At 40.3% G+C, this 16,851-nt stretch overlaps 2 protein-coding genes across 7 annotated transcripts in view; one reads left to right on the top strand and one right to left on the bottom strand.

The window, feature by feature from the left end:
- Positions 1-8,642, bottom strand: part of LOC136431450 (histone-lysine N-methyltransferase NSD2-like) — a 49,923-nt gene extending 41,281 nt beyond the window's left edge. For 4 of the 5 annotated variants that reach the window (XM_066422823.1, XM_066422826.1, XM_066422825.1 and 1 more), the window contains exons 1-2: positions 8,530-8,642; positions 1,865-2,756 (exon numbers count right to left, since the gene is read on the bottom strand). In XM_066422823.1, coding sequence (XP_066278920.1) covers positions 1,865-2,675 — 811 coding nt within the window. In that variant the 5' untranslated portion in view covers positions 2,676-2,756; positions 8,530-8,642. Of the gene's footprint in view, positions 1-1,864; positions 2,757-8,097; positions 8,153-8,529 lie in introns of all 5 variants that reach the window. The other variant, XM_066422824.1, reaches the window with a different exon arrangement.
- A 306-nt stretch (positions 8,643-8,948) lies between these two features.
- The window catches only part of LOC136431448 (mitochondrial proton/calcium exchanger protein-like), a 51,009-nt gene continuing 43,106 nt past the window's right edge, over positions 8,949-16,851 (top strand). For both annotated transcript variants that reach the window (XM_066422821.1, XM_066422820.1), the window contains exons 1-2: positions 8,949-9,108; positions 16,487-16,547. In XM_066422821.1, the coding sequence (XP_066278918.1) occupies positions 9,033-9,108; positions 16,487-16,547 (137 nt within the window). In that variant the 5' untranslated portion in view covers positions 8,949-9,032. The remainder of the gene's footprint in view (positions 9,109-16,486; positions 16,548-16,851) is intronic.

Genomic DNA, 16,851 nt, shown 5'->3' with positions numbered 1-16,851 from the left:
ATTAAGGTTTTTCAGTGAAGTATCTCAGCTGGCGTGATTGGGGTTGTGGTGAAGCCCAAATCGGGGGTGCGCACTTTATTTGGGGTGCGTCCTTTATTAGAAGAAATACGGTATTCACAATCCTTTGTATTTACAATATTTATAGTGGGAACGTTTTATTTAAACACTTCATGGAGGAATCAATGCTATTCAGATATTTTTGTCCGTCAAGGTCTTAAAAACATTTCCACGAAATCCGACAGCAAAATTTGATGTCACCACACCCTGGAAAAACGCTGTCGCCATGGCCAGGGATTGTGCTCTGTGCGGTCCCAATTCATGGTGGTCGCGGTCACGTTGGATGGGTGGTCACCTTGGGCAGGCCGCTTATTGCTTGTGCCTAGGTGTAAATCAGAAAATTTTCGGGACCGAGAAAAAGCGGTCACCATGGCCAGGTGGTCGCGTTGAAGAGGTGGTCGCCTTGGCAGGTTTGACTGTATTTCACTTTTTTCCATTATTTTGTTTTGTTGAGCACTCCACCACCAGCCGCACTTAGCCGTGCACCTCACCCTGGACACGATGCCCCATAGTGGGTTTTGCCCAGTATACTTAAGAAGAAGGAGTTCACTAGCTACAAGACAGCTCGGGAGGTGTTACAGCTACAGACACTGTAAGTTGAAGAACGCAGAGTTGCTCTATGTAGAAAGTTTGCAAAGAACATTCATACTTCTACCATGCACCGACACTGGCTACCACAAACCAGGGGAAAGATCAGTGGGAGGACAACGAGACAACACACGAAACTTGACCGATTGCCGCGCGCACCGAAAGATACAACAAAAGCACTTTACCATACCTTATCCACCTCTTAAATTACCCCATATAGTAGGCCTACCAAGAATTTTAGAAGAATTTTATTAATGTAAAGGTATATGGTTTCATTGTCACTGTTTGTAAACGCCATTTTCACAGAATTCAGCTGACATAAGGCTGCTAGGTGAATGGCAGTTTATGATTTTATTGCATTAATTGTATTGTATTGTTTGCAAAATGAAAATGAATAAACCAATCATAGAAATAAATAACATGGCAGCTGTTTTTCAACCAAGAGCCGCGCTCTCTTTCCGACAGATTTTTGTGTTTCAGGCACAATAAAACAAGTTGACTGTGGATGCAAACAAATGAAAAAGTATCGGTAATTTTATCAACTTGTTTAGTTGGGGGTCGATTTATAATTTGGTTTAAAAACGAGAGTAAGAGCGAGTGTGTGTGCACAGGTGTGTGAGCTTCGTTGGTCCAATCTATTTTCTACTTCGTCCAAGTAATTACAGCAAAATTGATTTCTCAGGCCCAAAAGTTAGGTTGCGTAGTGGTTAACTTAACTTAAGAAATAAGTTGCGCCAACCAAAATACTGTTACGCTGCGCAAGTGCGCAACCGGGTATTTTGCACACTGGTTCAGTTTATCAATATACTTTTTCTTGTACAATTTATATCTGTATCAATTTGACAATGTGATGTTAAAAATATCAGTGTCCTGATGCGTTTCAGTGTTACATTTTTCAACTGTATTTGTTGGATCACTTCAGCCAAAGTCTAAAAGAAAAAAAAGAGAATCCCTATCTACCGACCCTAATATTTTCAGGACCGTAACTGGAAACACAACATTCTTTTTCCTAGGCCTCAGAAAATGCTAGAATAGCTTTCTTTGCTAAGATAACACAGTCCTACAACTTTTGCTATTTGGGTGGAGAAGATGATCAACTGATATAGTTTATGCAAATGTGACCTTATTTGCATGATTAATGAGAAACACTCATAATACATAAGTTGAAAAGGTTATAATCATTTGGCAAAGGTAGGAGGTCGTGGAACTCTACTCTTACCTTTAAACTTGGTGTATACCCCTTCCACAGGGTCATAGGCCACCATACATGGCCACCAGGGATGGCCACTCACTTTCCCCCACACCAAGTCTCCAACCAACCACCTAGGGGGCATTCTCTCTTCCAGGGCCTGTAGATTTAGAGCACCTTTTGGGTGACTTACAGTTGGTAACGGAGTACCGACACTTGGGGTCGTCAACGTAATGGCAGAACTGGGATGGTCCACTGCGGCAGGGAAGGCATCCATGACTTTCTTTTTTCGTCCTCGTTTCCCTTTCTTTCTGGGTGGACTTTGCTTGCAAATGACTTCTGGCGTTTCATCACCGTCGTCCGTTGCTTCCAGCAACTTTTTCTTCCGTTTCTTGCTGGGCCCAGCCTCCTCCGGACTGCTTCCGTCTGAAAGCAGCGAAGACGTCAGCTTCTCGCGGCCGCGTAGAAATGTCCTCTTGATCTTAAGTTTAATTTCCGGGGAGCCTGAAGGACGCTCTGATTCGGGACTACTTTTGTCATCCGTGGACATAGCCACATCCCCTTCTGGCTGCGATGGGGACATGGCGAACTTGTTTTCAACATTACTTTGTTCGTCTTTTTGCGGCGATACTGTACACTCTGTTGTATCCTCTTCCGTCAGTAGGTCTACTGGTGGAATCACAGTTTGAACCCCTGCCATGTCGTGTGCGGGGCTCGCTGCCAGTGGATTCAGATTTGGATCGAAGAAGGCCTCTGTAAAGTTGGCTCCGGATTTGCCATCTAGTGGTAGGTCTGCTATGCTTTTGGAAGGGAGGTCGCTTGCAATCGGAGGGGTATTCATGATGATTTGCTATTATATGCTGCCAATCTTGCTGTCATAAGAGCATACATGTACCTAATGTCTGCTACAACTGCGTGTCATCTGCAAATAAATACCAGTATTCGTTAATGTAATGAAATAGTCCTTGACCGAATAGGAACAGAAATGTTTTCGCTGTGTTTTAAATTCAAGGTTATAACAATTCTGTAGTACAGTAGTGATTTTTTGGAAATGCATATTTGTAGAGTCAGGGTGGATAGGTCACCATGAGTACTACGAAAATAGAACTACCACAAAAGAGTGAAGAAAGTGTCCAGAGTTGCAGGCAGAATCGAAAATTGTTCCTTGATGTGGGTATGCACAATGCTAACACACTTAGGAGATTTGAAATTGCAATGCACCCAAATTCTTACAACCGAAGTCATACATTAACAAGAATGGCTATCTTATTCTTGCCAGTTAAATGTCAAGATAACGTTACATTATACATCCTAGTGTACAATTTTTAACCTTACAAATGTATACTACACAAAGGTCTAAGGTGCACAGGTGTACCCACAGTAAAATATTAGATGCACAGCTCATATTTTGGGTGCACAAACATTACTGTTCTTACAATTAGCGTTGTCAACATTACAAATTCAACTAGCTTTGCTTGTTTTATATAGTGAGCTAATAAAATGATGAAAATGGAAGTTCTTTTTTCTAGAAGTAGAAATTCCTTGTCCGAAAAAATTTGCCTTCCCACATATGCATACAAACAAAATTCCACAAAACACTGATGAACCAGACAATTTTTCCTGCACCATTATTGAATTTCTTTACCTTATGATGACCTTTAATCTGTGAGAAATCAATGTTTTGAAAATGATGCTAGCAGTACAATTTAGAATTTAAATATACAATGCATTTCGATGTAACAGCTACCACTAGCCATGCATGTACATGTATGTCACCTTGCTACTCTCATCTCCCAAATAAACATAACCCCCGGAATAAACATACCCCCCAGAAATCTTCAAAATCTAATAAACATACCCCCCGGAATAAACATACCCCCCAGAAAATTACAAAATTGACAGGTAAACTGCGTCCAAGATACTTCTGTCCAAGGGAAAGAAGATGATAAACAGGTAGGTTCTTTTTATTCATTTATGCCTGAGGACCATTCAAATACATATTGAACAGAATAAGTGTACATTGTTGAAATTATAATCTTCCTTGACGCTTGGAAGTATACAATCTATGTTGAAAAACTGCGCATAGGTTCCCCGCTATGACCCCTAACCAGGGGTTGGGGTTTTGTTCGCGTTAAGAATTTTCGCGTTCGCGTGGAAAATTTTCGCGTGGAAAATTTGAAATGGAGAATTTATTTATAGGTTCAAAATATCAAAGCAATTTTATCATCAAAATTTTTCTCCCTTGGGAATAGACTTGAGTCCCTTGGGAATAGCACACACCAAACCACGCCACACCATGCCCACAGCCATGCAGGGGAAAGTTTTCCTGCAATTTTGATCATTTGCTCGTTAAAATATGCTAATTAGCTGATCAGAAGGGAATTGAAGGTTTACAAGTCTGGGGTTTCACACCCAAAAAATTTCAAAGGATTTTTGAAATTTAAAGAAAACAAAAAAACAAGTTGATTCCCAAGGGACTCGAGTCTACTCCCAAGGGAGAAAAATTTTGATGATAAAATTGGTTTGAAATTTTGAACCTATAAATGAATTCTCCATGTCAAATTTTCCACGCGAAAATTTTCCACGCGTACGCGAACATTCTTAACGCTAACAAAACCCGTTCCCCCTAACCAGGGGCCAACGGTGCTTTCAAATACAACAAGTGAAAATGTACATGATACATTTTCTACTTGGAACTTGCAGCAATTGATCAAGGAAAATTGTTGTACATATATGTCACAGTAGAGATGGCGATTCAGGACAATCGGCGATTGTCCTAGGACAGATCGCGATCGCCATTTGTCCTAGGACAGACTGCGATCGCGATCTGTCCTAGGACAATCGCCGATTCTACTAGTAGAGATTGCGATCGCAATCTGTCCTAGGACAAACGCCGATTCTACTTGGACAAATTCTGCGATCGCGATCCGTCCTAAGACAATCGCCGATTCTACTAGTAGAGATTGCGATCGCAATCTGTCCTAGGACAAACGGCGATTCTACTTGGACAAATTCTGATTAGATGGAAATGCTTTGGGAAATAGAATGAATCATTGCATTACATTTCAATCATGTTTAACATGCTACCTACATTTCACAATTATTAACTATTTTAGGTGAATTAGTTCATATTTCATGATGGATAAATTTCACGTATGTTTTCTGATAAAGTAATTTCTGATAAAGTTGAGTGACAAAATTTTGATAATGTGTGAAAGATATCAGTTGGAAGAAGGTGATCCAACAATGTTTCAGTATGCAAATTTTGAGGTGTCAAGATAATACTCACAGTTTCACACCTATTGAATTCACAACCTTAGGAGAACAATAACAATTTTAAAGTAATAAAACAGGTGTCAAAATATCAATCGCAGTTTCAAGATACTACAGTTTCACACCTATATCATTTCACAAACATATACTGAATGATTTCACAAGTTTGGCAGAACAACAAATATTAGAGGGTGATCAAACATTTTTGCTGTATATTGCTTTTTCCTTTATCTTAGCATCAATTGAGTTTTGATCAGAGTTTGTAAATACTAAATAAAATCATGGTTTATAAAAAAATATTGCTGTTCCTTTAATATCTTAGCATCATCAAGTTTGGATTGCCGTTTGTCCTAGGACAGATTGCGATCGCAATTTCTACTAGTAGAATCGGCGATTGTCCTAGGACAGATCGCAATCGCAGTCTGTCCTAGGACAAACGGCGATCGCGATCTGTCCTAGGACAATCGCCGATTGTCCTGAATCGCCATCTCTACTGTGACATATATATCATTTATTAAATATAGATACTGATATATACATGTAATCAACATAGCTTGTAATAAAGCTATTACCCCAATTAAAACAAATGTTAACACCCCAAAACAAACAAAATAGGGTTATGTCCATAAACTTTTGCTCCATAGGGTTGAAAACAAGTTTTTGTGAGACGCTCGGATTTCGAGTTCACGCGATTGACCCTACAATATTGAACAGAGATTGGCTGTAAAAGTAGCTCAGCGTCTCAGACCGCACAAACTAAGAAGTTATTGATTACATGTTGACACTAGAAAATGCTTAACTAGGAAAATCTTACGGTTATTTTTGAAACTTAACCCTCTGAAAATATAAAACTGCCTTCTATGTCTATCGTCGCCACAAAATCTTAAATTATTTATGGTATCATTTTAAAGATCGTAATCCGCCTTATGCAATATGCTGCTAGTTTTACTGTCACCACGCATGATCCGTGATAAATGGCGGCCATGTTTCGAGGGCGAAACATGCTCTTGTTTACGGCTCGTTTCCTGCCGATTTAGAGATTTTGCGGCCTCAAAACTCATATCAGAAGGGAAGCAAAGTTATATATATATACTTATACTTGTTGTTTTTACGTCCAACATTTCTTCTGTGAACGAATTATTCTTCCGCTGCACTGCCGATAGCGTACTTGAAATATAGAACCACATGCTCTGGAATTCTTTTCAGTACACCGATGGCATGTTGTTTTCTGATCAGCGTGCTTTGGTTTACGATGTAAACAGAGACTGTCAAAGTTGTTAATATGAAAATTGTATCTTGAAATGTCCGTGTGGCGTCGTATTTACCCCCAACAACAACGTTTACTTTGTCGTGGTATAGCAAGATCGACCAAATATTACGAGTGCCGCCAGGATTTCACAAACGCTGGGTCGTGAGCGGCGGGGGAATTCATGCCTCTCGGCCGAAAAATAGCAAATTGTGAGCCAAAATTCCGGCAGAAAAACCTTAACTTTTAATTTTTGAGGGGTCCCTCGTTATCTAAGCCCTCATTTAAAAAAAATAAATAAACGTACCGTACAGGGTGGATTTTGAGGTGGAAAAAAATAAACTGGGAGATGAGAGCTCGGGTAGTGTGTCAAACTGCTTTCATCATGGACCATTGTTGGTTAGTTGCAGGTAGACATCAGAAATGCATGTTACCTCCAATCTTACCTGTATATACACCCAAGTACATGGACCAGTGCAGGTTTGGTGCGAGTAGACATCATAAATACCTTCACAACTCCAATTTTCAGTTTTACCTGCCCTAACCTGTATTTCCAGCCCTGTACATCCTCAAAAAAGATTTTTTACTTCACCGTCAGAGCTTTTTTTTATACTTAACTTGATACTTAAGTTAACGTGATACTTCAGGACTCGAAATAGTGGGTGCATGTGCACCCAGTGCACCCAAAATTGGAGCTGTGCACCTAATTTTTGACTGTGGGTGCACTGGTGCACCTTTATATTTTTGTAGCCTATAGGGTTAAGGTACTATTGTACACTAGTATACAGAATATTCTTGAAATGCAAGTTTTAAAAACAGCTTGATAACTTTTTGCTGTACTTTATTTAATGTATTATTTGTTTGAAATTTTAGAGTTAGCTATAGAATTACAGATTGAAGTTCTTAAGAAAGACAGCAGCGTTAAACTTTGTAATTATGTTCTGAAGAACATTCAACTTTATTTTATCCGGTGCAACCAAAATTCTTTCTGTGCACCCAATTTTTTGAGTTGGGTGCACCACTGCACCTATTCCCAAAGATGAATTTCGAGCCCTGTACTTACATGTAAGTACAGGTCAAGGCATAAATTGGTCTCTTAAAGCCATACTACAAACCTTTCATCTGAAAAATTACAGGGCCACTCCCCTAGGGCCTACTAGTGCTGCACAGGGTGAATGAACCTCTATCTAGTAGAAGAAGTGGCACTGATTGTCATGCATGAACGTTAATTCCAAGATCAGATTTTCCCTTGCAAACATATTATACCACGTTCTTTAACAATTGATCACGACACTTCCCTCCCAAGTGCTTCCAAGTTCCATCCATGCAATTATCACCAATGCTAGAAAAGCGGTAACAAATACAGGAGTACAGTACTCCCCAAAATACTCCTTTACGCCTTGCAACAGGTAAATCATCACATGAAATTTGCAGAAGAAAAAAAAAGAAAAAATAATCATAACAGTACGATGAGCTGAGTACACCTCCTGACTTCAAAGCATTCCATATCTGAGGAAAACTGACAAAAATTTGTAAGAGTAAGAGGCTTTCTAGCTCTGAACATGGTGGAGCATGGTGGCCATATTGGAAACAAATTCTGCTACCCTAACCCCTGTTGCAGCCTTTCTTACAAAAATCCTGGGCTAAATCTTCAAAATAAGACCTTAAGTCACTACAGTTGACTAACATCTAGTGATTCTGAATGATATTTTTGAAGGAAACAGTGAGGAACAAAATTTTGTACCTTGGAAGTCGCGTGTATGTGGGGTGAGATCATGGCATCCCCTCCAGTCCAAGCCCTTTCAAATAAGGTTCATTGTGTGCTACTTAATAATTTTCCAACAAAAAATGAGCGTGATTCACCGTCAAATAAAAGAATTCTCAATTAACATACTTTTAGATAATGACTAATATCTGGGGGTAATAAGTACAGTTAGTTTTCTAATTTTTTGGTGCCCATTATTTGATTGTCTTCTGCAAAAATTCGCACACAGTTCTTTGCTAGTGCTACCATGTTTTTCTGGACCTCAGTTCTCGAGAGTTTAGCATGGTCCCTGAACAGTCTGTACAGATCAAAATCAGCAAAAATATTGCAACAGTTCATACAAATAACGGTCAAAAATAATGGGTAACAACAAGCGAGAGGAAGAGAGGGAAATAAAAAAAATTCTCTCACAAAGTTTGGAGATCTTTCTTGCAGGGTTGACCCTCACGAGCCATGTTCGACTTGCATACGCTCGGCACACCTCGCTGTTCGGCGCCAAAATAACGGGCGCTGATTGGTTGCGAACTTCGAATTAGGCACTAACGGAAATTGCCGAACATTACCGATCACTCCTTATCCCGCGCTACATTGGGAGATTCTAATACTTTCACTTGGTAGGGTAGAAATATTTTGTAACAATCCTCTTTCTTCATCAACTCTCAATTCTGAGTTTGAATAAGACATTCTGTCACTCAATATATGTTTATTAAATAGATGTATTCCAAAATATAATGTTATTTTTTGTCGTAAAATATTATATAAAACATGGTTTAAAGTTTACACCTTTTGATAGATGGTATTATTTGCGCATGCCCAGTAATGACGTGACCTGTGCTGACCTACCCGGCATCCAGAAAAAAGAAAATGGTTATGTATTACTCTATATACTAGTGAACGGAACCATCCCGCAAAAGATGTCAAATTTGCTTTGTAGCAGCGGTGTTAGACTGAGAAATCTTCCAGTCAACACCCAAAGATACTGTGGAAGAGGTATGCTTGTTTATTTTCTCCTTTACCTTCGAAAATGCCTCAGAATTTTAAAGGGTTTTGGGGCTTGCCTTGTCACCATGCGCCTTCCCTCCCCTTCACACGATTTCGACTTGTCGGCCCAGATAAAAGACACTCTGCAGGTGTTCTTCATATAATATTTATGTTTTTATTTGTTTATCGAAACATAGACAATATCACGTTCACATGTATATAACTTACGGAAAGCATCTGTTTTTGTGTCGTGTCTTATATTTTTAGTTTTACCCGTCTCAATATTTTGAGGCCTGGCTCACATGACTCGCTTTTCGTCACCTTGGAAGATGCCAACATTTAATAGCCTAAAGGGGTGACGAAAGGAGCGAAAGACAGGTTTTTTGAGCCCAATTTCCCCCATTGTTATTTCGTGAAATATGTACAATCCATCAATCGAGATGACAATAGTAGATTTTGCTTCCTCATCACAAAACAGGTAACTACATAAATGGCCTAGAAAATGGGACAAAAGTATTTACGGAAAATGACGTCGAAAATGTTAATAGCGTTACCTCATCAGGACAACCTTGGTATGGAAATGAAAACCCTCTCAAACTGCACTTTTGCGAAATAATACCTCCCCCAAGTTGTACTTTGTTTCATGTATTATTTGTTTAAATTTTTTAAGTTAGCCATAGAATTTCAGATACATTTTGCTGACATTGTACTTATTTTATGTTGTACACCCCAAATTCTTTCTGGTCACCTAAATTTCTAGGTTAGGTGTACCAGTGCATGCTCGGATCCAGAGGGGGGGGGGGGGGGGGGGGCTTATTGGGGGCAAGGCTAGGGGGGGGGGGCGAGGATATTATTAATCGAATTTAATCCGCTCAGCTGAAAAGACAACTCTTGTTAATTTTATAGAGATCTTGACTTCAGTATAGATATTATTAGAGATTGGTTAAGTTTAAGCGCTACAACAATGCAAGACTTACCTTGCCTCAGCGTTCCCGCCAGCCAAGAAGGCGCTGGCAATCGAGGTTCGGTGGCATCCTCCCCTCGAAAATTTTGGATTTTCAAGCCTTCAAAAATATATTCTTGTTGTCATATCTTTTAGAAAAGACTAGCTTTATTAAATTGATTGCTTTGTCATTGTTGGCATACAGCTGAACAACATTCATGAACGCAATTTCCTGCATTTTGAGAGGCAAATCTTTTGCCACGGCCATTGATTTTATTACCGGGTATTGATGGCAGAGCTTTAAATGGGAAGGACTCTCAAAAAATTTGTCTTTTAAAAAACGCTGGAAATCGGTAGACTATGCTGTCATACATGTTGCTGTTTACTTATCACACGCTGTTTGACTTCTATACTCGTGTTTTCAGGTTCTTGAATATGGACCAAGTTTCAGATTGGACATGGAAAATACTATTACCGTAAAACCTTTGATAAAACGGCTACCATATCAGTTATGTTCCCATTGATTTTCATTTCATGTTCATTCGTTTGTTCTCGACCAAAGAGTTAGTTTTTATGTCGCTAACACCGGGAGTTCCCCGTGAACGTTGCTAACATGGAATGCTAAGTAAACATGAACTTACAAGTAATATTCCCAAACTAGTTTATTTACAAACATAACGTTCCACTGACAACCAGTGTAAGTTGTAACCAAGTATGAAACAAGTAAGTGACGATAGAATAGATCCATTTGTGGGGCAAAGAAGCAGGGCAGGTAAATTACCGTCAAAAGAGTCCACATGATATTAAGGCCGGTTCAATGTAGGGTGGATGCTAGAAAATTTAGGATCCTCCGGTGGCAAAATTGTTACTGCTAGCCAAGACAGGGTTAAAGACCCTCTCGTGCTCTCCCCTGGGCAGCTTACGCTGCTCGTTCATGGTCTTCGGCCACGTCTGAGGTTGAACAAGACTCCTGTATCTGCCGATGCACCAGTGCACTTATTCCCAAAAATGAATTTGAGCCCTGAACTGAAGGCCTGATATTGCATTGTTTCTTGTTTGTTTCGAAGGTTGTACAACAGTATATGTTTTTTCAATGTGCTCTGTGATATGAAATTTGTGGTGCACAATACCACAATACAATTTCATGTGTTCTACTTGTATTGCATGTCATTGTGGCGATCCAAATATAATCAATTGAATAAAATATTGAAGGATGGTGCTATGATGCTATTCATCTTCCTGTAGCAGGGGTCATAATCTCATAGATCAAGTGGCAATAATTATCTTCGTCGAGTACTATAGTACTCGGGGAAGATTATGTTTTTGGTTGAGCCAGCTGTTGGGTGGGTCTGTATGTATGTCAAGAGCATAACTCAAGAAACGGAGGTCAAGTTCAAAAACGGTTCCCCTGACATTTTCCTTCGGCATGCAGCGGGCTTTGTGTGGATGTGAATTTGTATGTGGACAACATAACTCCAGAAGCTGTTAATGGTTCTGTGTGATATTTAGTGGGTGGGTAGGGTTTACAGAAAGGAAGGTCAAGTTCGATAATGGGCCTTCTAACGGGTACCTAAGGTACTGCAGTGCTATGGTCATGATTTTTGTGTGGTAGATAGCTCATGCCACAGGAATTTAATTGTGTGAGTTTGGGCCCCCCAGCGTCTTGTTTGGAACTGCAGTGGGTGTTTTTGTTTTGACCTTCAAACATGAATAACTTGAGAAGGGGTCGACAGATCGTCGTGATGTTTGGTATGTAGAGAGCTCAGATGGTGCTTTACACAATCAATGACTGATTATGCAAATCAGGAGATAATCTGCATAACCAGAGTTCCACGAACACATTATCTTCGCCAAATAATCAAGGCTTATTATGGAGAGTGATTGATATTTACGTGCTTATCACCCCCTGCAAATTTGATCATGCACCATACCATTTGGAAGTTATGATGGGGCCAATGAGTCCAGTCAGCAAAAAGACAGGACGAACATCTGCTGAGGCCAAGTTCAAAAAACTGAAACGAGAAGTACAGCGTGATCTAAGGAAGGCATATTGGCAATATGTTGAAGAGATTGTCACCCCGGAAAACAATGAAAACAGCGAAATCTTCAACAGTATGAAAAGGTTCTGGAAGTTTATCAAGTACAAACGTACAGACCACTCGGGAATTTCACCGCTAAAAGACCGTGGGAAGCTCGTCACAGATTCACGACAAAAAGCAGAGATCCTAAATGCTCAATTCCAATCAGTGTTCACTAGAGAAACCACAAACATACCTACACTACAACAGCGAGGAAAGAAGACAGAGCTCATGCCAAGGGTTAATATCACAAAACCCGGAGTCTTAAAACTACTACAGAAGCTTAACCCAGGGAAAGCTAGCGGTCCTGATGACATTAGCCCCCGCATCCTCAAAGAACTCTGTGAGGAGCTTGCAGACCCCCTTACTCGCATATTCCAAAAGTCTCTACAGGAAAGAACTGTCCCGGACGACTGGAGACACGCAAATGTTGCTCCCATTTTTAAGAAGGGACAGAGATATGACAAGGCCAACTATAGGCCAATCAGTCTCACCTGTATATGCTCAAAGATTATGGAGCATATCGTCTGCAGCAACCTTATGAAACACGCCGAACACCACAACCTCTTCTATAAACTTCAAAATGGTTTCAGACCTGGAAGATCGTGCGAGACCCAATTACTAGAGTTCATCCATGAAGTCACCACCAACATGCAAAATGGCCTACAGACAGATGTTTGCGTGCTCGACTTCTCCAAAGCCTTCGACAAGGTCGGCCACAAACGTCTCATCAGAAAACTTCAGTTTTATGGCATCGAACCAGAAACTCTGGGCTGGATAGAGGACTTCCTCCACCAACGCACTCAGTCTGTGGTTGTCGAGGGTTGTACCTCCAGCAAACTTGATGTGATATCAGGTGTGCCACAAGGATCGGTATTAGGTCCGTGCTTGTTTTTGTATTATATAAATGACATAACCGAAAACCTACAATCCACTGCTCGCTTGTTTGCAGATGATACCATGATTTACATGACAGTGTCCAATCACATGGATGCTCAGAGACTCCAAGCTGACCTAGATACATTAACTAAATGGGAAGAAAACTGGAGTATGGAATTTCACCCAGACAAATGCGAAGTTCTGACCATCTCTAGAAAGAAAACACCCATCACATACAATTACACACTACATGGCCATGTTCTCAAACATGTGAGTAGCGTCAAATACTTGGGAGTGACAATATGTAAAGATCTGCGCTGGGATCAACACATAGACCAAATAGCCTCAAAATCCACTAACACTTTGAACTTTCTGAGAAGGAACATAAATATCTCAAACCCAAATGTGAAGGCTCGGGCATACAAGACTTTAGTGAGGCCAATCTTGGAATATTGTCAAACAGTTTGGGATCCATACACCCAAAAGAACATCAGGAACTTAGAAGCTGTACAGAAAAGAGCGGCACGCTTCGTGCTCCACCGTTATCGGAGACAGTCAAGTGTTTCTAGCATGCTGACCACACTTGAATGGAACATGCTGGCAGAGCGAAGACGGCAGGCTAGACTCCACATGTTTTATAAGATTCAGAGAAATATTGTAGCATCAGAGATGCCCCTCACCACCAAAGGACACAAAGTACCAACCCGCACCGAGAACAGTCTGGCATACCACATACCAACTTCAAAATCAGACTACCACTTGAACTCATTCTATCCAAGGACAGCATGTGAATGGAACACTCTACCTGAGTATGCTGTCAAGGCCCAGACCCTAGAAGCCTTCAAGACTACCCTACATTAACTCTTTACTCTTATTGACGGGTACTCGCCGTCCCCCAGCACCGGGTGACGGTCAGGGAGTGGCGCCCCTGCCCTCTGAGGAGCCAGGGGACAGAGAACACCGGACACAAAACACAAATACTAGTAGACTGCGAGCAACCAGTGCCCTAATTGACCTTGACCAAAATACTGTGCCGTAGCCCTCAGCATGATGAGGTTGTGCACATAATCACAAGAAGAAGAAGAAGTCTAGATGGGGTTAAAAACCATTTGGTGGTACAGGACTAGTATATGTGTGCTGATATATGTTATAACTGGTCATGAAAAAATATGAGTATGTTGATATTATATGGGCCACAAAGGTTCGATATTGCAGTGTTGTAAGTTGAAAGTGATGATGAAATGGTACAGTCAATATATATAGGAATGGAATAAATCTTTATTCCATACCATACACATTTTGAAAGACATAGTACATGTACATGTGACTTTTCCGCACCTAGCAGTGGTGCAGTTTTGGTACAGTGTACTCTCCAAGCAGAGGAGTGGGTCTGGCTGGTTTTTGACGTGTTTTTAGGTGTTTTTGTCAGGCTTTCTACCTTGTCCCCTTTTCATTATGTCGCCAATCGTAGGGAACAAAAATGCCTAAACTGAACGCGTTAAAAACCAGCAGGACCCACACCTCTGCTTGGAGGATAGTTTATTTATTTGACCTACATGTACGTTTATGCAAGGCCATCTGGTTACATGACCTGACAGTCCCATGTCCGATTATGAAATGCAGTGGGTTAACAAACTTTCCTTTCTGATTATGCAAATTAGCTCCTGATTTACATAATTAGTCAGTGATTATGTAAAGCACCATCTGAGCTCTGTAAATACCAAATATCACGACGATCTGTCGACCCCTTCTCAAGTTATTCATGTCTGAATGTCAAAACAAAAACACCCACTGCAGTTCTTAACAAGCCGCTAGGGGGCCCAAATTTACAGAACTTACTTTCTGTGGCATGAACTATCTACCACACAAAAATCATGACCATAGCACTTTCAGAAAATATGCCTCCAAATTTTGAAGCTCTGTTGCAGTACCTTAGGTGCCCGCTAGAAGGCCCATTATCGAACTTGATCTTCCTTTCTGTAAACCCTACCCATCCACTAGATATCAAACAGATCCATCAACAGCTTCTCGAGTTATGCTGGCGACATACAAATACACATCCACACAAAGCCCGCTGCAGTACCGACGGAAAATACAAGGGGAACCATTTTTGAACTTGACCTCCGTTTCCACAACGTCTACACACCTGCAAAAAATCATGAAGATCCATCAACGTTTCCGTCACTTTTTTTGCCTACATACAAACACAAAAAATGCAAAGTCCGCTGCAGTACTGTTGAAAAACGCAAGGTGAACCATTTTCGAACTTGACCTTCCTTTGCACAACCACTACACACCTACCGAAAATCATAAAGATTCATTGAAGCTTTCTTGAGTTATGCTCCTGACATACATTCAGACCCACCCAACAGATTTTTCAACCGAAAACATAATCTTCTCCGAGTACAAGTACTCGGCGAAGATAATTAGTAAGGATAGTTTGTGAATCCACTACATTTCATAATGGGGCATGCGACACCCGAAACAGGTCAACAGAGGGCCTTGCCTAAAAGTATGAATAAACAGATGGGGCACATAAATAAACAGATAGGGCAGTCTCCCTACACTCCAAGCAGATGTGTGGGTCCGGTTGGTTTTTATCGTGTTCAGTTTAGGCATTGTTATCCAACACACGGTTGGAGACATAACGAAAAGGGGACAAACTAGAAAGCCTGACAAAAACATGTCAAAAACCAGCCGGACCCACCCCTCTGCTCAGAGAGTACTGCACCAAAACTGCACCACTGCTAGCTATTACCTAACAGTAAGTAACACCGTATGGAAAAGTCACATGTACTATGTCTGGCAAAATGTGTATGATATGGAATAAAGATTTATTCTATTCATATATATTGACTGTACCATTTAATCCTAACTTTCAATTTTTTGGATGATCAGTTATAACATATATCAGCACACTATACACATATACTAATCCTGTACCACCAAATGATTTTTATCCCTATCTAGACTGGACTCATTCTCTCCTCCCCCCATCATAACTTCCAAACGGTATGGTGTATGATCAAGTTTGCAGGGGATGATAAGCATGTAAATATTAATCACTCTCCACAATAAGCCTTGATTATTTGGCGAAGATAATGTGTTCGTGGAACTCTAGTTTTATATACTCTAAGTCAATTTTTTCACTGGAAATCAATTTCTTGGTAAGGGGGGAAAGAAGGTGTTTCCTGTGTTTAAACTTTGCGGTGGGTAGAGAACAAATGTTTGCTGTGTGATGATATTGCAGCGAAGACTCCAAGAGGCTGCGGCAAAAACCACAAATGTAAAACCAACTCCATTTCTGACTGAGGAATAAGATCATCACTTTCTTGCTCTTCCGAAGATGGGTGAATATGCACTTGAACGGTATGATTCAAACTGTTAAAAGAAATATAATAATAAGATTTATCTCTATGAACTCTGATCCTATAGAGGTATATACATACTCACATATTTTTTTTGCATGTCTTGTTTTTCCGTCCAGGTATAGGTAACAAATCTCTTCATCTTGGAAAAGCAGCATCAAGAGGATCTAGGAAAATAAGGTAAATGTCAGACTTTGCTTTGTAATGATGTGACACATGATTTTGAAAATCACACTTTATATACACTCATGGTGTTTGAACCTAGTTCAAGAGGAATTCAACTTCAGAAACAGGTGTGCAGTTTCTTCTGAATCTAATGAATACTATTGAGTTTGGACTAGGCGGCAAATGTATCAAAGAAGTACAAGTAGTATCCAGTATACAGCAACAATATTCTGCAGCCACACCTATTACATGTAGGCCAAGTTTCATTAAGTGCATGTGTGTACACTGTACAACTCTGATATTGTCTTGGAGCAGTTGT

This window comes from Branchiostoma lanceolatum, chromosome 3 (genome assembly GCF_035083965.1).
Source record: "Branchiostoma lanceolatum isolate klBraLanc5 chromosome 3, klBraLanc5.hap2, whole genome shotgun sequence".
NCBI classification, from domain to species: Eukaryota; Metazoa; Chordata; class Leptocardii; order Amphioxiformes; family Branchiostomatidae; genus Branchiostoma; species Branchiostoma lanceolatum.
This window is presented reverse-complemented; position numbering and strand designations above follow the sequence as displayed.